Source organism: Peromyscus maniculatus, chromosome 1, assembly GCF_049852395.1.
Source record: "Peromyscus maniculatus bairdii isolate BWxNUB_F1_BW_parent chromosome 1, HU_Pman_BW_mat_3.1, whole genome shotgun sequence".
Classification (NCBI taxonomy): domain Eukaryota; kingdom Metazoa; phylum Chordata; class Mammalia; order Rodentia; family Cricetidae; genus Peromyscus; species Peromyscus maniculatus.
The window spans coordinates 52,844,709-52,868,574 of record NC_134852.1 but is presented as its reverse complement, the minus strand read 5'-3'; the positions used below and the strand labels follow the sequence as shown (position 1 = coordinate 52,868,574).

Here is a 23,866-nt window from a genome sequence, read left to right as displayed (position 1 = left end):
GAACTTTTAAGATTCATGCTACATGGAGACCCTTAAATTACTTGATGACATTGAAAATGCTGAAACGTGGGGCTGGAGAGATGGCTTAGTGGTTGAGAACACTTGTTTACACAGAGGACCCAGGTTCGAGTCCCAGACTCTAGAGCCTGGTTGGAAGGGACCCCACACCATCATCCTAACCACTCCAAGAGCTGTCAAAATGGATGGGGTCTCCACCTGGATCCACCACTCTCACATAAAACCTGTAGACGCACACACACCCTGCAGACTACCTCCAGAAGAAGTGGTTCCTGGACTCTGGAGAGCTGTTGCTCATCCACAGGACCCTCTTAAGCTGAGAATTCAAAAGGTTTCTAACCCAGTTAACTAATGGCTGCTCTCACTCTTCTCCTCGGCCGACGCTTGCGGGGACCTCCCCTTTAACAGTGCGGCAGAGCCTGGACAGGGGAACTGGAATCCCCATCCACCCCTAACCTCATTTGGCTTGTCACTGCAACTGACACTGGGGACATCCTGGTCCAGATTTGTCACCTCTGGAGACTTGGATCCCCAACCTGCCCTTTGACTTGGGGAGACTATGAATCCTGGATCATCCTTTTGATAATGGGCTGCAAAGGACACCCCATTTCTATGTCCTGGACATGACCTTGACAAAGCTACTAAAAAAACTTGCTTCGGCGGGGGGACTATTACTGTGTGCCTCCTGGAGCTGCATCTCCACAGGCAACACCTGGTGGAAACACCCGAAAATGGAGACTTATTACAATGGCCAAAACAGGTATGCCAAAATGTCCAGGGGATAAATGGACATGCTATGGAAATGCCAGATGCAATCCAGTAACAATTGAAAAAAAAAAAAGCCAAAGACTAGGCTAAGAGAAAAACTTGGGAAATAAGGCTATATAACAGGGTAAGATTTGCCCCTAGTGATCGGGGGGAGCATTATTCAATATATAACTGTTTTTTTACTTCCCCCAGTAGCCATCAAGATCTCTGGGCCCCAATAAGGTATTGGCCCATGCCCAACCCAGACCTGTTCCCACTCCTAGCCAAAGAGCAGGAGGGCCCCAATAGTTACCACTATAACCCTGCATACATACATACCTCCTGGCCCAGGGCCTCTGGGACTTGAATCAGCTACATTCTTGATGTTAAACACTTCAAAACCTGATCTTACTGATCATTGCTGGCTATACCTGGATGCCAAGCCTCTCTATTATGAAGGAATAGCCATTAAGAAAAGTTATACTCTATCTCCTGATTCACAAACTCGTAGATGGCAACAACCAACCAGAGGAAGGCTCACCTTGCCCTGAGTAACAGGAAGTGGGCTCTGTGTAGGCCACCCCTCCTATGATTATATCCACTTATGTAACCTTACCCAAAAATCAATGGGGGCTGGTTACCTGATCCCACCAGATGACACCTGGTGGGCATGTGCCTCTGGTCTGACTCCTTGTGTCAAGACCCAGGTTCTAAACCAAACTAGAGATTTCTGCATCCTAGTTCAACTGGTCCCCCAAATAACCTATTGCCCAGATGATACAATCTTTTATCAATCAGAGACATTGCTGAGACAGGGAAAAAGAGAGGTGATCACAGCTGTCTTACTGTCTGCCCTCCTAGGTGTCGGTATGGCCAGGGCTATAGAAACCAGGACTTTAGCTCTAGTGTTACAGGATCAAAACTACAGAGCCTTAAGAATGGCTATAGATGCAGACATGGTTGCCTTAGAAAACAGACAATGAAAAGGACAACAAAATGAAGGATGATATGAATCCCTATTCAGTTGTCACCCTGGTTAACTACCCTTCCGTCAGCCCTAACAGGGCCCCTGGTCCTTCTCCTCTTGGCTTTGATCTGTGGGCCCTGTGTTACTAATGCCCTCGTCAAATTTGTTAACTAATGGTCTCTATAGTACAGCCAATGGTCCTAAAGCAACAATACCAACCCGCTGATCCAGATGAGATATCTCCAGGATTTGAGATGATAAACTACTCAAAGCGGGGAATGAAAGGCCTCACTGGGCCCCACTTCTGGATTTTCAAAAACAAAAGGCCCCTAATCACTAAAGCCCCCAGATAACAGGGACAAGGGGAGCAGCAAGTACACAGGCTTAGGCAAATAACCAAAGGAGGGCAAACTCTGAAACACTTCCAGTAACCCTGACCAGCTAACTTTCACCCAATAGATATTACTAACAATAATTGCCACCAACACAAACCAATTATTCCTAAGATGAATGAACTTTCCTAGACACTCCCCTAAATTAGGCTTAAAAGGACCCATCACCCCTTCCCCAAGGTGGCTGCCATTCTACCTTTGTGCAGGGTGGACGGCCCCAGTATGCTGAAACAATAAAAACGTTCTTGTCAATTGCATACGTGGATGGTGGTCTTTTGTGGGACTTCTCCAGAACCGCAACACAGATGTCATGTGTGTGTGCATGTGTGTGTGTGTAAAAGCTGTGTCTGGTGATTGTATTTATTTATTATTAATTTATTTTTGTATTTATTTTTTAAAAAACGATCTTTGTGTGTTGCATTTATGGGGAACATGCACACTTCTAGAAGTTAGAAGATAACTTTGGGTCAGTTCTCTCCTTCCACCCTGTGTGTACTGAATATCAAACTCAGGTCTTCAGGCTTGATGGCAACTGCCTTTGTCACTGGGTCATCTCATTGGCCCTATAGTAAATATTCTAAGTGTGACATATGTATGCATTTGATTATTGTGTTTAATTACTGGAAGTCATTTGTAGAAATGAGGTTGTAGTTAAAAGCGATGGATTCTGGTCTTGGTGAGTCTGCCCAGTTTAAAGTTTATAGTTCAAGAAGAAAAGATGATGGGTATTTTTATGAGAATGGTTAACTTTCTTGTCATAGAGCAGATGTTCAAAAACATTAAGATGATGGGCAAGAGTACGTCAGGGCATGAATGATCAATATGATAAGGAGCCAAGTTTAGTCTAGATTCCCTGAAAGAAAAAGTCTTACTGGCTAGGCCACTTGGGCTGGCTGATCAGAAGTTTTCAGACTCTTAAACAAACAAACAAACAAACACAAACAGATTTTTTAAAAATCTTTTTCTTTTTCTTTCTTTCTTTTTTTTAAGACTTTGTGACAGTTATTTTTTATTATGTATCTATTTATTATGCATTAGTATTCCATCTGCATATATGCCTGCATGCCAGAAGAGGGACCAGATCGCATTACAGATGGTTGTGAGCCACTATGTGGTTGCTGGGAATCGAACTCAGGACCCCTGGAAGAGCAGCCGGTGCTCTTAACCTCTGAGCCATCTCTCCAGCCCACAAACAGATTCTTTGTGTGAAGGTCGCTAAGTTCAAGTGGGGCAATGCAGAGCGAGGGAAGAGCAGGAGGAGACAGTGTACATTGTGTATTCCAAGTGTTTCTGCATAAATGTGAACAGAAAAGTGCAAGAGTGCCTTGTGGGAGGAAGGTAAGGGAGGAAACAACTAGTACTCTCTTGAGAACAAGCCGCTAGAAAGGGCAGTCCAGGCAAGGAAAGCAAATCAGACTCATCTTTGTGTGTATATTACATTTCAAGAACAGAAAACAAGACTTGGTCTAGTTGCAGAGAGTGAGCCTTGGCAGATGTCATCAAAAATGATATGGGACAAGGCAGATGGATGGAGTCCAGCATCTGAAAAGAGAGGTGAACAAGGAATCTTGGACACCCTATGAATGACTTTGGTTAGTTCATCACACTCCCTGTCTTCTCAGGTGAGCCTTGGAGCCTCAGATCTCCTACAGGGAGATTTCCCCAATAAAGTAATTTTGGTTTAGAGTTTTTCTGAACTACTCTGTTCCTTTTATATCCACAGTAACATTTATTTCCTGATTATCCTAATCGCTCTTTGGCCCTGAGTTCTTTGACAGTAGTTCTTACAGCTTCCTCCCAGGGAGGCTTCAATAGATAGGTTGAAAAAAGGATGACTTACCCAGAGTCAGCATTTCTTACATCTTTGAATTTCTTTCATGAAAAAGTCCTGCAGTTCAGTGTCAGTAAAACAGGCATTAGGAAGAATGGTCTTGTCATTCACTCCATTAGACAGGAAATCCTAAAACCCAGGGACAGGGAAAGAACGATATTCAGAGTGGATAAGCTTTGGGTTCACTGAACTTGCATGAGGGACCAGTTTCATGATTTTCAGGTGAGGATAACAACTGACTTGTATATAAAGATAGTCTGAAGATAAAGGTCAATACAGAACTGATAGTTAATTACAATGAAGAGAACATGGTGATCTGATGTACAATGTTGTTCTACTTTTTGTTTTAAAGCAGGGTCTCACTAGGTAGAATGCCTAGAGTTCATTCTATATAGATGAAAGTTGCCTTTCCCACCTAATTGTATCCTGTTCAGCTATTGGTCAGTCAGCTTGTTTATTAAACCAATCACATATATTCACACAGTGTAAAGGAATATTCCACAGCAGGCACCTGCTTACAGAGAGCCTCAAAACCCCAGATGTTCTGCTCAGAAAATTGTATTCATGTTGGGATTGTATCTCTAAGGAATTTTTCTAATTGAAACTGATAGAAAGCCCAAGTAAAAGTAGCAGACACAAAAAGAAACAACAGCAATTCATAGTCCACAAAGCCCACCACTTTCTCATCTGGAGTTAATGGTCTGAGGCTGGTGCTGCCTCCACATGATGCCACCTGAGGGTGCTAGTGCTTGCTGGATGGAGGCCATAAAAATGTGATTGATCAACAGGAGTCTTTCAGTTTTTCACCCAACTCTAGTCATATTTATTTCCATCCCTTCCATACCACAAACTGTCAGTGCTTATTTCTGCTCACTATATGTCCATTACCTGCTGTGCTCTTTCCCATCTTTACCCCTTCCACGAAAATGGTTTAAATCTCACCATGAAGCTTTTGGTATGTCCTTTTTGCAGTTGATGACATTCAAGGATGTGGCTATAATTTATTATTACTTTTATTTGGGGGTGGCATGTGTATGCCATGCTGTTTAGGTGAAGGTCTGAGAAAACAGAGCAATTTATGGAAGTCAGTTTTCCCCTTCCACCACGTGGGTCCCAGGGATTGAAATTATAGTTAGGCTTGGTGACACTCACCTGTCATGAGCACACTATGCCACATAGAAGAGTACATTTGTGTCTGCACTATGTTGGGGTTTATTAAATAGTAAATGTGTAAGGTTTAGCTTCTTTAGTGGCAGCAATTTGTCAAACAATCTCACTTGGTAACTTGGCCAAGGCAAATGCAAGTTCTTTTATTCCAATCTTAATTACTAATACTGTTGCACAGTAAAATAAATACCTCCATATGTATGCTTTACAACTTGAATATAAGTTAAAGAGGCTACACAGAGTACAAAAGGTCTTAGAAGTGAGTTTGATAGATGTAGCAGTACTTTCTCATTGGGACCACCAGCTCACAAATAACAACAAGGAGACTTATTAATTATGAAAGCTCAGCCTTAGCTTATGCTTGTCCCACTAGCTCTTATAACTTAACCCATTTACACTGATCTGTGTTCTTCCACGTGGCCATTACCTCATCTCTGTACCCATCCTGCTTCCTCTGAGGCTGGCTGGTGACTCTGCCTTCTTCTTCCCAGAGTTCTCTTTCTGCCTAGCTATTGGCCATTCAGTTTTTTATTACATCAATCACAGCAATACATCTTCACACAGTGTACAATTATCCCACAACAGACAGAAATGTTAATAGAGTTTATAATGATAATGATCCCAAGCCAGTGTGGAGAAGAAGCTGCTGCTGAGGCCTCTTAAGAGTCCGGATTAATAGCAAAGCTGCAGAGTTCAGCTACTCCAGCTGCAAGGTAAAAGGGTGGGACTAAGAGATGGCTTAGTGATTAAGAGTACTTGTGCTTGCAAAGGAGCAGGATTTGGTTTCCAGCACCTACATGATTGCTCACTCCAGTTCAAGAGGATCTGACGCCTTCTTGGGACCTCTGCTGGCACCAGAAACACATGCAGTATACTCATACACAATAATATTTTCTTAAGGGCAGATTGGGCTGGAGTGTTTAAGAGCATTTGTTTTTTCAGAGAGCCAGCACCCACGTGGTGGTTTATAACCATTCCTAGATACAGGCAAAATAATCACAGACATAAATAAAATACATGTAAAATCTTTTTAAAATTTTAATTAATAAAAATGGCAGAACTGAGCCACAGGAACCCGGAGGTCCAGGTCCAGATAGGTGAGGATGTGGACTATGGACTAAAGTAGGCCACTTCAGCAGCTGAAGTCCCGGGGACAGTTGACCTCAGGGGTAGTTGGGAGTTCTCTGGTGGTCAGTACTTGACGCACACCAGTATCATATTGGTGTCACCATGCCATCACATTGTTATGTATTCATGACTTTTTGAGGTCCAGGCAAGGGAGTTATACTCTTTCCTTGGTCTGATGTGTTCAATAAATTCTTGAGCCTGGTTTCCACAGTGGTGCCTCTACAGTCTTAGTTCACCCTCCTGAACTCATAGGAACTCGTCATTTATCTGTGTGTCCTGCATGGGTGGTGCCAGACAAGATATTGACTATGGATCCATTAAGGGACACAATCATCCTGTGCCCTCAAAATGGAGTCTCTCAGCGTAAGGCACAGCCTAGAAAATCAGTTTCATACAATATGGAGTAACAGAGTAAGGCACAGACTGAAGTCAACAGGCCATTGCCTACTGAACCATCTCATTGGCCCAGAAACTCATTTTTTTAACTGAATTTCATTATTGATCATACTTTGTGACTAAACTGCTATTCAGTTCAGTCACTAGAGTGTTTGCTCAGTTTCTCATAAACTGTTTCCAAGACATTTGTTTTTATCACAACCAAATAATATTTTTACAGAATCATAAGCAAATAGGAAGTAGAAGTCATACAAAAGTCCTTATTTTTAGCTCAGGACAGACTGATCTACTTTTGACAAATTTCTTAAACTTTTTCCTGTCTGAATTATTATTCATAATGTAAATACAAGATGCTCTGGAATATTGAGCACTTTGATATTGATTGATCAATTCGCCACTGTTAACCTAATCACCTGCTATTTCCCAGCATTCTTGTTCACAGAATTATGCCATGTAATCTCTTTTTACCTTGAACATTACTTGGATCTTATGGGGAGGAGAGGGTTGTAGAGATAAAGTCTCAAGACCCTCCTGACTCAGTCTCCCTAGTGCTTAGGTAACAGACATATGGCTATAGTCTTTAAGAACACGTAGCTATTTTCTAAGATGCAATCACTGGCCTTAGAAGGGAAATGGATGCTCTGGTAAGAGCTTGAAAGAGTGAAACACAACTGTGCTTCTAACAAATAGATGAATACATGACTTGCCTTTCTTTAGCTCTCCTAAGTTTCTGTTTGTTCTTCCCCACTTTTCACATCGCCAGTAACAGGGAACTTTTTTGTCAGCCATCAGTTTTTGTGTGCTTGACTTTAGGATTTACTTCAGCGTCCAGTTTAGATTTTTTTTTTGGATAGTAAAACACTATGTATTTGCCTTCTTATCTTTCAGACATATAGTCTTATAGGTGGCTAGCTAAGAAAGTACAGCAAAACATTACCACATTTGAAAGAAATGGAAAATGGTGGAAGATTTTAGAAACCACATCTTGTGTTTCAGAAGTAATTTGGAAGGCAGGAGTTTCAAGCACATTATAAAGGCCAGGTGGCATCTTGCAAGCAATTGATAGTCACAAAAAAATGCCTACATAGAACCAGTTCACAGCCAAAAATCAATACCAAAAACTTAATACACAAGAGGATTGAATGAAGTTAAATGTGGAAATGCTTTTAATTCTGGTTCAGACCATATGCAACATCAGTTAATTCATACTGGTGAATTCTGTGGAGATAAGGAATGTGAGAAACCCTCTCTTCCTGATTCAAGCTTACTCAATATCAAACACTTAACACTGGCAAGGAAACATATGAACATAAAGGATGTGGTATGGACTTTCCTAATGTGGCCGATCTTAAAAGAATTCATACTGGACAGAAAAACTTTTTTTTTTAAAGATTTATTTATTTATTATGTATACAGTGTTCTGTCTGCATGATCTCATTACAGATGGCTGTGAGCCACCATGTGGCTACTGGGAATTGAACTCAGGACCTCTGGAAGAACAACCAGTGCTCTTAACCGCTGAGCCATCTCTCCAGCCCAGAAAAACTTTTAAATGTAAGGAATGTAGGAAAGCCTTTAGTTTTGACTCAGAACTTACTCAACATCAGAGGCTTCAGATGTGTGAAAAATCTTACAAGTGTAAGGAATGTGGGAAGGTCTATAGTCATAAAGCTGACCTTATTGGACATCAGAGCAACTTTTAAAATGTAAGGAATGTGGGAAAGCTTTTACTCATGGCTTGTACCTAAGTGAACATCAGAAAATTCATACTGGTGAAAAGTCCTCTGAATGCAATGAATGTAGAAAAGCCGTTGTCCAGAGAGCACATCTCACTAACCATCAGAATTCACACTGGTATTAAACCTGACAAATTTAAGACTGTGGGAAAACTTTTACTCATGCCTCATACCTAACTGAATATCAGAAAATGAATAATAGTGAAAAAATCATATGAATATAAGAATGTGGAAAAAAAAAACTATTCATGCTACAAATCTTACCCAACATCAGAAGGCTTTATGTGAGTAGGAAGCCCTATGAATGTGAGAAATGTGGGAGACCCTACATCTGGAGCTCAAACTTCGAAATCCAGCAGGGAATTCATGCTGGTAAGAAACCTTACAAATGTAAGCAATGTGGAAAGACTTTCATTTGGGCTTCATACCTTGCTCAACATGAGAAAAACTGTGAAAGGAAATTTTGTAAATGTAAGGAATGTGGGAAGACCTTTCTTCGTGGCTCGGAGCTTAATAGACATCAGAAAATCCATCCTGGTGAAAGAAAGTCGCTGCAAGGACTGTTGTCATGATTCTTAACTTAATCAGCATCAGTAAATGCACAAGGGAAAGAGTCCTTATGAATGTGAAGATTGTGGGAAAGCATTTCTATATAACTCACAACTTATTCAAGACTGTTCAATGGTGAGAACTGGAAGTCTTCTATCTAGGACTCACAAGCTTACATCATATAAAATTCCATGATAATGTAGAACTTGATGAATATGAGAGAAGTGGTCATGTCTTTAGTTACTATCCATATTTTCCGAGGGGCAAAAGATCAGGGTATGTGAATACCATTAATCATTAACCACATTTTGCTTAATTGAGTATTTATACTTGAGTGGGTAGGTAGGTAGGTGGTACTAAGTACAGAATTCAGAATGTTGCACTCACTAAACATGCCCTCTACTTGTAAGCTGTATCCTCATCTCTCATAATATTTACATTTTGGAGATACCTTATAAACATAAAGATACCCGAGACAGCATTTCTTCAAGTACTCACTTTCAGTGTATGAAATCTTTTGGCATAAGAGCAGAGAAGGGCTGGGGAGGTGGCTCAGAGGGTAACAGTGCTGGCTGCACAAGCATGAGGTCCTGAGTTCAGATCCCCAGAGTCCATGGAAGAAGCTGGTTGTTGTGTCATCGAGCATGTACCTGGATTTCCAGTGCGGCTGGGGGTGGGGGAGGCTGGGACTTGCTGGCTGCCATCCTAATTCTAGGTTCAGTGAGAGACCTTGCTTTCATGAGTAACAGCAAAGTGACAAATCAAGGTACCCGATATCCTCCTCTGGATTCTGCACATGACTCTACAACACACACACAGCAGCTTTTATTCCATCAAAACATTCAGAATGAACTAAGCCTAGCAAACTCAATAAAGGTTGTGATTTTTAGGTTTATTGGAGATTAATAATTTTTTTCTGTAATTTGTTTTGGTCCACTGCAATAGTTTTGCAATGACTGTTCAGATTATTTCTGGTCATTTTCTTCAAGTTGACATCCTATGGTCTTTCATAGCTTCCTGGCTTTTAGAAGCAAAATGGCATTTCTTGATTAAAAAAAAAAACCATGAGTTTCAAATAGTTAACCCATCTTTCAGGTCATCTTCCTCTGCAGCTTCTTTTATGGTTATTTATGTGGTGGGAGGTTGGAGGACAACGTTGAGGAGTCAGCTCTCTTCTCCCCCCTTTACAGGGGCTCTGAGATCAAGCTCAAGTAACTGCCAGACTTGCACAGCAAGCATGTTTACCCACAGAGTAATCTTGCTGGCTCACCAAGCTGCTTTTTGGGGAAAATAGTCTGTGTGTTTAAGCTCTCAATCGCCTCGAGGTCTCCAAGTATTTAAAGTCATTTCAGGGAGGAATTATGATACTTCAGGTTCAAAAGACTGTGGTGATATTTTGCTTGTGCTCTTAACAAATAAAGCTTGCTTGGAGATCAGAGTGTGCAGCTAGCCACCAGTTAACTCACCATACTGGCCAGGAAAGTGGTGGCACACACCTTTAATCCCAGCACAAGGGAGGAGGAAACAGGAAGTGGTGTAGCTGGGTGGAGAGAAGAATATGAGGCGGGCAGAGACAGGAGCTCGGCCCCCTTTTACGGCTGAGGAGTTGGTGAGGTAAGAGGTGGCTGGCTGCTCCATTGTCTCTTTGATCTTTCAGCATTTATACAAACATCCAGCTCCTGGCTTTTATTATTAAGACCAATTAGAATTCACACTACATCTGGTATCCAACTTTTGGGGCACAAATTCATGAGACAGCCGCTTGCCTGTAGCTTTGCAACCACAGGCCAGAGCTGCACATGGCTGGAGTTACTACCCTGCCAGCTAAGGTTTTCTTTTATTTTCTTTTCCTCAAGCCTCTGAGTGACTTGTGATTTTTCTATTGCAGCCCATCTGCAGCAAACTCCATAGGCTTTTGGGTCCAAAAACCTCAGGAGTAGCAGCTGTAGCATGAATCTTAGAGAGTCTTATTAAGAAAATCAAACTTGAGCCAGGTATTGGGGTGAACTGGAAGATCAGAGAACCAGAACAAGCCACATCTACCTCACCTCACCAGATCCTCAGCTGGTCTTGTTTCCTCAGACTGGAGGCCTCTGAGTCCTCATCCAGAATGGGTCTCAGATGAACTGCTGCTCAAAAGCCTGAATGCTTAACCAGGCCAAATGCTTAACCAGGCCAAATGCTTCTAGTTCCTGGTCCTCATGCCTTATATATCTTTCTGCCTTCTACCATCACTTCCTGGGATTAAAGGCTGGCTTTCTGGGATTAAAGGCGTGAGTCACCATGCCTGGCTGTTTTCACTGTGGCCTTGAACTCACAGAGATCCCAGATGGATTTCTGCCTCTGGAATGCTAGGATTAAAGGCGTTAGTGCCAACATTTTCTAGCCTAAGTATCTAGTGGCTTTTTTGTTCTCTGACCCCAGATAAGTTTATTAGGGTACACAATATTTTGGGGGACACAGTACCACCACATTTCCTCTCTTTTTGTCTAAAATTTTAAAAAGCTTATAATTAATACAAGAAAAACTATCCAATAAGTATATACAGTATATACAGTCAAGAATTATATTAACGATGTTGAGTCCATTAACATTTGACACATTCAGATAAAAACTCCATTATATATATTAACAATGTCCAATCCAGTAACATTTGATAAACTCAGACAAAAAAATTTCATTACTTATCCTATTTAAAACAAGTAGTTCCTTTTTAAAAGTAGATTCAAAATTGACCTTTTTATCTTATCATATTCATATTCTCTCTTTTTTCTTTTCATAAGAGTTTCAATAATCTACCTTTTGTCATTTTTATATCTTCCCCTTTTTTGTTTTAGAGTAGATTCAGTTATCTACCCATTTATCCTATTATTTCTTTATCTTTTTTTCTCAGAGTAGATTCGATGATCTACTTCATATCTATATTCTCTTTTTTCTTTTTCTTTCTCTCTCTCTTTTTTAAACAAAACCTCTGAATCTAATCTCCTTGTTCAGCTTTTTTCCTGACCATTAACAATTAACAACTTGTAACCAACCATTGTAAACAATGACAATATCCATAACTCATTACATTCACACATTCCCCCACGCAGACAGCTGGCTCTTTGGCTTCTCTCCTGGTGGGTTGTGGGCTTTCCCTGAACCCCCTCCTTGGGCTGCTGCCACACTACATTGCTGCCATAAAAACTGCCCAGGCTTCTACTGTTCTGCACAGAGCAATCAGCCCCACACTGCACTGTCATATAAAAAAGTCATCAGATTTGTTGAGACAATTGGGAATTCTTTTTTTTTTTTTTTGGTTTTTCGAGACAGGGTTTCTCTGTGTAGCTTTGCGCCTTTCCTGGAACTCACTTGGTAGCCCAGGCTGGCCTCGAACTCACAGAGATCCGCCTGGCTCTGCCTCCCGAGTGCTGGGATTAAAGGTGTGCGCCACCACCGCCCGGCTTCAATTGGGAATTCTTAAAAGGAGGAATTAGAGCCGGGCGGTGGTGGCGCACGCCTTTAATCCCAGCACTCGGGAGGCAGAGCCAGGCGGATCTCTGTGAGTTCGAGGCCAGCCTGGTCTCCAAAGCGAGTTCCAGGACAGGCGGCGCAAAGCTACACAGAAAAACCCTGTCTCGAAAAACCAAAAAAAAAAAAAAAAGGAGGAATTACTTAAAAAGAGAGAGGGAAACATTAAAGAGTGGGAAACACTATTACAATGAAGGGAGTTAGGTCTCTGTATAACAATACACTGGACAGTTTGAAAATGAAGCAAATAAATAAGAGGATAGTTAATTTAGATGGGATTTATTTAGTATCAGTTATAAATATCTGTTTGATCATTTTTGTTTTATCATTAAAAAAGTTGGTTAATATGAATGCCAAGATAAAAGTTTTAGAAAAACTTATTAAAACAGATCATAGAGATATTCAGACCCAGATAGAAGAATTTAAAGGAGAACCAATCTCAATATTGCATTATAAGGTTAGAGAGGAACAGCCCAAGATTTTTAAACAGCCAACCTTAATTTATCCAGTTACCTTACAGGAACTGCCAAATGATAGCTATCCTCAAGGCTCTGTTAGAGCTGAATGGACTCTTGTGCAACTAGTAGATTTGAGGAGATTCAAGATAGTGATAATCTCATATGGCATGATGTGAAGCAGATGTTAAACTTGTGGTCAACTTGTAATAGAATTATCCCTCAAGACTGGAAAGACTTGGTTATAGCAGTCTTGGAGCCTGGTCCTCCATTACAGTGGAAAACCTGGTAGAAAGATGAGGCTAAGTGTGGGAGCCCACAATTGACTCAGTTTCCCAGTTTGAATCTGAAGTCTATTCTGAGTCAATAGAGTTCAGGCTTGCTTGCTCCAGGGCTGTGAGAAAGTCCTGATTAGCCTTCAGAGTCTCCTTGAAGGGCTGTGAGAAAGTCTTGATTAGCCCATAGAGTCTCCTTGAAGGGCTGTGAGAAAGTCCTGATTAGCCCAGAGTCCCCTTGAAGGGCTGTGAGAAAGTCTTGATTAGCCCACAGGAAGGAACACACTGTCTAGCTAGACACAGACTGCTAATGCCAGCCGGAGGTACATTGAGATAGAAAAGGAAACTGCCTGCTCCTTGGTGCAAGGCAGGATAGATAGCAGTTGAATGCCTGTGCTGTGCATTGTTCTACCTCTGTCCTTCAAAACTGTATATAAGCTGGCTGTGAAATAAACTAGGGGCTGTCCAGCATTGACCGGCAGACCTCTCAACTCTTTTCTGTCTTCTTCATTGTCTCTTCAATCCACACGCCTCTACCCAGCTAACCAGCTGACTGTCGGCAGGCTCCGACAAGTGGCGCCCAGGTGGGTACGGAGGAGTCTGTGACAGACACCACAGAAGAAAAAGGAGTGCACTCGAGAAAAGTGGAAGCTGTGGTGAGTTAACTCGAGAGTAAAAGTGATAAGTGTAAATAAAATAGTAAACCCAGGGTAAAAAATTTTGTGAATAAGTGTAAAGAATAAGTATGGGCCAAGCAAATAGAAAACAGAGATTTGTATATTTACTTAAAGATACTTTAAAGGCTAGAGGTGCAAGAGTAAAATGTAAGCAACTGTGTAAATTTTTAGAATTTGTAAAGAAGATTTGTCCTTGGTTCCCTGAACAAGGCACTTTGGACCCAGAGATTTGGAAACACATTGGAGTCAAAATACAGCAGTATTATGATAAACATGGTCCAGAAAAACTTCCAAAAGATATTTTTCGTCTCTGGACACTCATTCGGGACAGTCTAGATCTTTGTCCTGACAGACAGAAGATGTTACCTAAATCAAGAAAAAATAAATCTTCTGTTCCACCAGAGGAACTGTTTAATATAGATGCCTCTAAGAAGTCATCTGATAAGGATAATCAGTTAGATTCTGATGGTAAAACAGAATTAAAAGGAAAGGCTGCAAAAATTTCCTCTCTGCTCCTGACTATGAATGTTGAACAGCAGCCAAGCAAAAAATTTAAGGAGGAGGGAGAAATGATAAAATTGCAAGCTCCTTTGAGTAAAAAGTTGGAAACACTTCAAGTTTCTACCTTGAAAAGAAGCACTCCTCTCCCTACAGTGATAGCAGGTTTAGACCTTCCTAAAGACTCAACTATTAAGGTAAAGAAACCTCCTGTGATTGCAATGGTTCAGAAGCCTCCAGGCTCTTCGCAAACTTTAACTATTAGTCCATTACAAGCTAGCTTAAAGGGAGTGGCTAATAAAGCAGAGGGTATTAAGGGATTTAAGATGTTTCCAGTTATGGAACAGCAGGATGTTCAAGGAAATGTAGTCAGAGTGCATAAGCCTATTCCTTTTAAACAGCTTAAGGAGTTAAAGTCTGCTTGTTCTCAATATGGTCCAACAGCGCCCTTCACTCAAGCCATCTTAGAAGCTATGGCGATTGAAGCCTTGCCTCCTGAAGATTGGAAACAATTAGCTAAAGCTTGTTTATGTGGAAGAGATTATTTATTATGGAAAACAGAATTCCATGAGCAGTGTAAAAGTATAGCTAATGTTAACAGAGCTCAACACATTCCTATTACTTTTGAGATGTTAGCAGGTAAAAGTGATCATACAGATGTGGATAATCAGTTAAATTTTAACATGGCAGTGTATGCTCAAATCAGTTCTGCAGCAAAGAAAGCTTGGAATAAATTATCTGGCAATGGAAAGCAAACAGAGGATTTATCAAAAATAAGACAGGGACCTAATGAATTGTTTCAAGATTTTGTTTCCAGACTAATGACAGCAGCAAGAAGGATATTTGGGGATAATGAAGCTGGACTCTTGCTTGTAAAACACCTGGCTTATGAGAATGCCAATGCAGGTTGTCAAGCTGCCATTAGATCATTTAGAAAGAAAGGAGATAATTCTGATTATATTTGGTTATGCTCTGATATTGGCCCTTCTTATACTCAAGGGCTGGCTATGGCTACTGCAATACAGGGAAAGACAGTAAAAGATGTGCTTTTTCAGCAAAGACGACAGGCTCCTGATAAAAGGAGCATTGTTGGGCCAGCTGGAAGTGGTTTGGGGTGTGGTCAGAGGGGATATCAGATTAGGCAATGCCCCAATAAGGGACAGCTGAAGGAACCTGGATTATACCCTAGATGTAAGAAAGGGAAACATTTGGTAAATGAATGTAAGTCAATAAAAGATGTGCATGGAAATCCTCTGTTGAGAAATGAGCAAAGGGGCCAGCCTCAGGCCCTGAGACAATGTTATGGAGCACTCCAGCCATTTGTTCCTCAGCAAGGAAATCCATTCAAGACCTCTACAGAGCAACCCCAGGCAACGGAGGATTGGACCTCAGTTCCTCCTCCTACACAGTACTGACTCCTGAAATGGGAGTTCAGGTCCTGCCTACAGGCATTTATGGGCCTCCATCAGAAGGTACAATTGGTCTTTTGCTTGGGAGAAGTAGTATAACTACGCAGGGAATCTTTGTTGCTCCAGGTGTCATAAATACTGATTATGAAGGGGATATTAAGGTAATGACTCATTCACTCAATGGAATTTCTCTTATAAAGACAGGGTAGAGGCTTGCTCGATTGATTTTACATATACAAGTGCAACAAAAAAAATCAAGCTATATGAAACAAAAGAGAAAAAGCAGGATTTGGTTCTTCTGATGCTTATTGGTTACAAGCTATATGCCCACAAGATCCAGAACTAATTATATTTATACATGGAAAAAGTTTTTCTGGTCTTCTGGACACAGGTGTGGATGTGTCTGTAATTACTGTTAATCAATGGCCATCTGCCTGGCCTAAACAACAGACCATGACACAATTACAAGGGATTGGTCAGTCTCAGAGTCTTGAACAAAGTATTGATGAATTAATATGGAAAGATGAGGAGGGGCATGAAGGAACCTTCCGACCTTACATTGTTCCTCAACTGCCTGTAAATTTATGGGGAAGAGATGTTATGAGTTAGATGGGAGTTTATTTGTATAGTCCTAATGAAGTAGTAACCAATCAAATGTTTCAACAAGGGTTATTGCAAGATCAAGGCTTAGGAAAACGGAATGATGGATATGTATCTCCTTTGCTTCCACAGTGAAGGCCTGAGAGAGCTGGATTAGGGTAGTTTTAGAAGGGTCATTGGACAGTCTGTACCCTATGCAGACCCTGTGATTTGGAAATCTGATGAGCCTGTATGGGTGGATCAATGACCCCTAACAGAAGAAAAGATATTAGCAGCCCAGCAGTTAGTACAGGAACAGCTGGATAGAGCCATATAGAGCCTTCTCATTCTCCTTGGAATTCTCCTATTTTTTGTTATAAAAAAGAAATCAGGTAAATGGAGATTATTACAAGATCTTAGGAAAGTGAATGAAACTATGCAATTGATGAGTGCTTTGCAATCTGGATTGCCCTCCCCTATAGCAATACCTAGTAATACATATAAAATTATATTGGATTTAAAAAGATTGTTTTTATACTATTCCTTTGGCTCCTCAGGATTGTCAAAGATTCGCTTTTAGTATTCCCTCTGTGAACTCTAAGGAACCAATAAAAAGACTTCATGGGAAAGTTTTACATCAAGGAATGGCTAATAGCCTAACATTATGTCAAAAATTTGCAGCTCAAGCTATACAGGCTAGGAATCAGTTTCCACAAGTTTATACTATTCATTATATGGATGATATTTTACTTGCTTATAAGGATGAGGGAATTTTATTAGCTACCTATGACCAAATACAACAATATTTGGCTCAAACAGGATTAATTATAGCTCCTGAAAAGGTTCAAAGAGAGCCACCTTTTTAGTATTTAGGATATATAAGATATCCTAAGCAACTAAAGCCTCAGAAATTAGAAATACGATGAGTTAAAAACATTGAATGATTTTCAAAAGTCAAAGGTTATTAGGAGACAATCAATGGTTATGATCTTATTTAAAATTACCTACTAGTGATTTAGAACCTTTGAATAATATTTTAAAAGGAGATAATGATCCTAATTCACCTCAACAGTTAACTAAAAGAAGGAAGACATGTTTTGCACAGGTTGAGAATGCTATTCAATATCAGCAGATATATTAATTATGATCAACCTTGGCAAGCATATATCCTGCCAACTAGACTACAGCAGTATTATGGCAAGATGGTCCTCTTTTATGGTTACATCTTCCTGCTTCACCCATTAAGATATTATATCCATATTATGAAGCTGTAGCATGTCTACAAAAGAGTCAAGTTGAATTCAGAAGGTATTTTGACAAAGAGCCAAAAACTATTGGTGTGCCATTCACTTGACAACAAATTGATTGGCTCTTTCAAAATAATGATTCTTGGTCAATTGCTTTTGCTCAATTTCTGAATAAAATTGATAATCCTGCTGGTCAATTATTACAGTTTGCTCAGATACATTCCTTTATTTTTCCTAAAGTAGTAATGCATACTCCAGTGAAAGATGCTGCTTTGGTCTTTACTGATGGTTCATTTAATGGGAAAGCAGCTTATGTGATTAATGGTAAAGGATATGTAGTTCAAAGTACTCATGCCTCAGCTCAAGTGGTTGAATTAAGAGCTGTCACAATGATCTTTCAAATTCTGAAAGATAATTCATTTAATTTATATACAGATAGTCAATACATTTATAGAGCTCTTCAAGTTATATAAACTGTTTCTTATATTAAAACTATTAATGAGTAAATAAAGTTATTTCAACAAATTTAGGATGCCATTCATTTAAGAAAATTGCCATATTTTGTGGGACATATAAGAGCACATTCAAATCTTCCTGGTCCATTGGCTGAAGGTAATGCTTTAGGTGATAAATTTACTCAATCACTTTATCTTAAGTTGAGCTTGCTCAGTGATCACATGCTTTGCATCATCAGAATAGTAAAAGCTTAAGAAAACAATTAGGTTTAACAAGAGAAACTATACCAGCCGGTGGTGGTGCATGCCTTTAATCCCAGCACTCAGGAGGCAGAGGCAGGTGGATCTCTGTGAATTCAAGGCCAGCCTGGTCTACAGATCAAGATCCAGGACAGGCACCAAAACTACACAGAGAAACCCTGTCTCAAAAACAAACAAACAACAACAACAACAAAAAAAAAAAAAAAACAAGAGAAACTACTTGCCAAATTGTAAATGAATGTGCTACATGTCCTCAATATTTGACTGTACCTCATCTAGGAGTAAATCCTTGAGGTCTTCTTCCTAATCATTTATGGCAAATGTATGTCACTCATATTATAGAATTTGAAAAAATTGAAATAAGTGCATGTAACAATTAATACTTATTCAGGATTTTTAATGGATACTGCTCCAACTGGTGAGGCTACGAAGCATATAATTGCTCATTGCCTGAAATGTTTCTCCTATATGGGGATACCAAAAGTTATTAAAACTGATAATGGAACTGGATATGTTAGTAAAGCTTTTTATCAATTTTGTTCTCAATGGCAAATTGAACATAAAACAGGTATTCCTTATAATGCTCAAGGACAAGGTATTGTTGAGAGAGCTCACAGGAGCCTCAAAATACATCTTCAAAAATTAAAGAAGGGGGAGTTATACCCCCAGTCACCACATAATGCTTTAAATCATGCCTTACTTATTTTAAATTTTTTAAATGTGGAAAATCTGCAGCTGATTAATTTTGGCATGAAGACACCACCACAAAATTTGCTCAAGTTATATGGAAAGATCCCTGTACTGGTTTATGGAAGACCCCGACCCTGTATTGATATGGGGACGAGGGTATGTTTCTGTTTTTCACAGGAAGAAAATGAAGCTCGTTGGTTGCCTGAAAGATTGGTGTGGTGTATGAAGCAGAGATGCTGATCCTGATGTTGCTGATGACCATCCAGAGATGCCAGAGTGAAATCTACTGGGCCTATGTTCCTGATCCACCAATTGTACATCTTGCAACTTGGAAAGGAAAAGAAATTGTGGTTGCAGTTAATGATACCAGGCTTTTAGATCAACCTGCCACCCAAGAGTTCCAGATTGCTCACAATTTTTCTTATATTGGATATGGTAAAGGGATTCCTGTATGTTTTGCAAAAAATATTACTTTGGAGGGATGTCTTGGAGTGTTTCCAAAACAAGTACTGGGACATAATAAACAATGTACCAGTTATACAAAGTTATTCCTTCCTCAAGGTAATTGGACAAGTAATATTTTACCACCCTCAATAATTTCCTCCATGCACAAAACAGAACTTTGTTATGGAGATGATGTACTGGCATTGTTCCTTTAAGATACAACATCACAGGGATACAGCAGTGTATTCTTCATTGGCCCAGAAATCAGGAAGATTATAGTGACTCTTATCCTATGTCTACAGCAAAATCTTGGGACCAAGGACTGTCAGCTGGAATATGGTATTCCAGTACTGGATCTCCACAAACTTATGTTTGGAAACTTGCTGCTGCCATGGGAACAGTAGCACGACATTCCAGTTACTTGAAACCTGTTTGTCCTTTGAAAGGAACTGTTTTAGCTTATGTTAAAATGCTCTATGTTCTTTTAGTTGGTGAAGCAAATATTTCTATGAATGAGTCTATGTTTAATGTATCATGTCTTAATTGTATTTTAATCAATTGTATTTCTCAAGTGGATAACCATACTCATGTAATAGTGTTAAAACAACCCTCTTTTGTAATATTGCCAGTATATATGAGTGATCTATGATTCAATGATAAAAGGTTAAAAGTGATTAAAGAAATCAAGAAAGCTTTAAGCAGACAGAAGCATGTTGCTGAATTAGTTATAGAAGGAATTGAAGCTCTTTTTACTATGCTTGCTACTATTACTGTTGCTTCAGTGGAGTTGTCTCAATTCATTCAGACAGCAGCGTTTGTTAATCAATCGTCTATGAATGTTTCTATGCCATTAGAGACTCAAGCAAAATATATATATATACATATATATATGTAAAAATGGAACATAAATTGAACGCTTTATATAATGTGGTACAATTTCTGGAAGATGAACTCCAAAGCCTGAAAACTAGAGTACATTTGAAATGTCATGCTAATTATGAATGGATTTGTGTTACATTTTCTGTGTATAATGAAAGTGCTATTGGATGGGAAAAGGTTAAGACACATCTTAAAGGAATTTGGAATGATTCTAATGCATACTTAGATTTGGCTAAACTACATCAAGAGATTATAGAAATGAAAAAGGCTAAATTGGATTTTGATGCAGCTAAAACAGCCACAGATATTTTAGAACAATTCAAATGGGCTATCCCTTCATGGTCATCATTTACTTTGCTTTTAAATGGTGTTGTAGCTATTGGAGCATGTGCCTTAGTAGGCATAGTCTGTTTGCCTGTGATTCTCAAGCTGATTTTGAACTCGTTATGGAGATTGGGCTCAGAACTCCACAGAGTAAAATGCCGCACATTCCTCCAACTTGACACCAGAGGCTGGTAGCCAAAGACGGGTAAGTTTTCTTTGCCTCCTTTCAACCTAAGACAGGACATGAATGACTGAATTCATGCTCCCATGACGGGTAAGATTGGAGTGTGGTAAGGAAACACCTAAGACAGGCACAGTCATCTGAGAGACTCAGTGGAGTCTTAAAATAAATTTTAAAAAGGAGGAATTGTGGGAGCCCACACCTGACTCAGTTTCCCAGTTTGAATCTGAAGTCTATTCTGAGTCAAGGCTTGCTTGCTCCAAGGTTGTGAGGAAGTCCTGATTAGCCCATAGGTAGGAACACACTATCTAGCTCGACGCAGGCTGCTGATGCCAGCCAGAGTTACATTGAGACAGAAAATAAAACTGCCTGCTCCTTGATGCAAGGCAGGATAGATAGTGGTTGAATGCCTGTGCTGTGCATTGTTCTACCTCTGTCCTTCAAAACTGTATATAAGCTGGCTGTGAAATAAACTCGGGGCTGTCCAGCATTGACTGGCAGACCTCTCAACTCTTTTCTGTCTCCTTCATTGTCTCTTCAATCCACACACCTCTACCCAGCTACCCAGCTGACTGTTGGCAGGCTCCAACAGCTAAGACCATTGAACAACAAAGTAGGGCTAGAGGTACGAAAATTTCCCAAGACCAATTTCTTGGAGAGGGTGATTATGCTAATGTAGAAAGGCAATTTCTATATGATGACCACACCCTGCTTTATGCCACACAGAAGCCTTTAATGCTTGGGACAGAATTGAAGAAGTAGGACAGAGTCATTTACTATAGTTATACAGGACTCAAAAGAAATCTTCACTGATTTCTTAGAAAGATTGAATTCAGCAGTAAATAGAATACCAATTTCAGAAGCTACACAAATAATTGAATCTCTGGGTTATGAAAATGCTGATGCACAATGCAAAAGAGTAATTAGCCTGCTAAATGCAAGATCAGTACCCTTACAGTAATGGATCTGAGATACAGTCAATATTGAATCTCACAAGCATGATAATGCTTGGATAGGAGAGGTGATTTCCAGAGGTTTGAAGAAAAATTAAATTGTCACAAGAAGGGTGTTAACTTTCTGATCCCACCCCTTGGCACCACCCTACGCCCTGAATTAGAAGCCTATTCTTAAAGAAAAATTCTGCCCATTTCTCTCTCTTCTCCTCTTGTGCTTTCCTCCCATGAGATGTGCACCTCTTGAACCCCTCACCGCACTCTCTCTTAATCCCCCTCTCTCTTAATCCCCCTCTCTCTCCCTCTTTCTGCCTCTTCATCTATGATATTAAACCATTTCCACACAGATGCAGCATCTGGGTTGTGTATCTCCACCCACTGCCCTTCCACCATGCCCACATGGACTGGGCCACCTGCCAGCCTGCTGTTGCATATGGGGGTCCCACTGCATACAATTCCTAACAGAGGGAACCTTGTAATTCTTTATTCAAGGCTATGAGGCCAGACCTTGTGTTTCTACCACATTCCTTCTCAGCCATACTGGCTTAAATCCTCTGTGTGCCAAACTAAATAAACCCCCCTTTCCTAAGTTTCTTTTGTTGGGTACTTCATCACAGCCATGAAAAAAGTAACTGATAGTTACATACACTTTGGGTCAATCTAAAACAATAGCACTATTCATCAACAAAGGTTAGTAATGACAGGCTTATTTACCTTTTAGATTATAAATCTCCAAACATTAATAGCAAAAATATTTTTATTTCATTTGAAATTGTTTTGCCACCAATGGCAGAATCACATTCAATGGCTTTGATGTTTAAGATTTTATTTTGCCTCCCTTTGGACTTTATTTTACTCTAATTCTGTTTTTGAGACAGAGTCACAGTAGACCAGTCTACACTTAAACTCTTGAACTCAGTGTAACTAAGGATATAACCTTGAATCTTCTGTTTCCACCCTGGAAGTGCTGGGATTATATGTGACCACCATGTTCAGTCTTGACTTTTATGTGTATGGTTGTTTTACCTATATGTATGTCTGGGCATCACATGCATGCAGAGCCCACAGAACTTTGGATTCCTTGAAACAGTTTCAGTTGTGATCTATTACATGGGTACTTGGAATCAAACCCATGTTTTCTGGAAGAGCAACTTAAACTCTTAACTGCTGAGCCATCTCTCCAACCCCTTGATTTACTTTTAAAAAATCTAAAAGGCTCAAGTAAAATCTCAGCCAATGCACAGCTGTAATCTTTATGTATTCTTCCATGCCCAGACCCAGAGAGCAATGCCTATGTGTGTGTGTGTGTGTGTGTGTGTGTGTGTGTGTGTATATATATATATATATATATATATATATATATATATATATATATATAATTTGTTGTGGTAATATGCTGAAAACAGCAAACAAGGTGACCTCATACAACAAATATTCACCCTAAGTTTTGAAAATATTTATAGATACAACTTAATAATGATATTTTTACAGTACTGAGTGCTTTGAGGTGAGGTCTCTAGGAATAAGAAATAATGTCTTTTAAGGTTTCTATAAAGTATCCCTAATTCCTTTCCCATACATTTTCTATGCTGTTCAATAAATACAGTGCAAAGGCCTTTGTTAGGGACAACATAGAGCAAGAACAGATGTCAGGCAGGCATAGAAACACAAATGCACACACAAGACAAAAAAGTTACAAATAGATGGAAGGTACAAGGTGAATAGTGGAGAATTCAAAATTGGCAGTTCATGGTGGCACATGTCTTTAATCCCAGTACTTGGGAAACAGGGGCAGGTGGATCTCTGTGAGTTCAAGGTAAGCTGGGTGTACCTGGGGAGTTTCAGGCCAGGCAGAAATGCACAGTGCAACACTGGGCCAGGGTGGCAGGTCCAGGGACTTTGCAGCAGTTAGGCACTTACAGGGAATCCCGACAACTTAAGTCGGATCCCTGAAACCCCCAGGGTAGGAGAGAACCAACTCCTAGAACAAACTCTTCCATATGTATGCTCTCTCTCTCTCTCCCTCTCTCTCTCTCTCTCCCCCCCCCCCCTCTCTCTCTCTCACACACACACACACACACACACACACACACACACA

The 23,866-nt window shown here is 40.1% G+C and overlaps 1 protein-coding gene and 1 long non-coding RNA gene across 2 annotated transcripts in view; one reads left to right on the top strand and one right to left on the bottom strand.

Moving 5' to 3' along the window:
- Positions 1-3,543: 3,543 nt before the first annotated feature.
- The window catches only part of LOC102911714 (zinc finger protein 790), a 48,514-nt gene continuing 28,191 nt past the window's right edge, over positions 3,544-23,866 (bottom strand). The window contains exons 8-9 of the mRNA XM_076548319.1: positions 3,965-4,084; positions 3,544-3,666 (exon numbers count right to left, since the gene is read on the bottom strand). Coding sequence (XP_076404434.1) covers positions 4,071-4,084 — 14 coding nt within the window. The 3' untranslated portion in view covers positions 3,544-3,666; positions 3,965-4,070. The remainder of the gene's footprint in view (positions 3,667-3,964; positions 4,085-23,866) is intronic.
- Positions 13,210-21,330, top strand: LOC107401819 (uncharacterized). The gene is made up of 2 exons (XR_001578771.3): positions 13,210-13,827; positions 19,165-21,330. It is a non-coding gene; the product is annotated as an uncharacterized LOC107401819 (long non-coding RNA).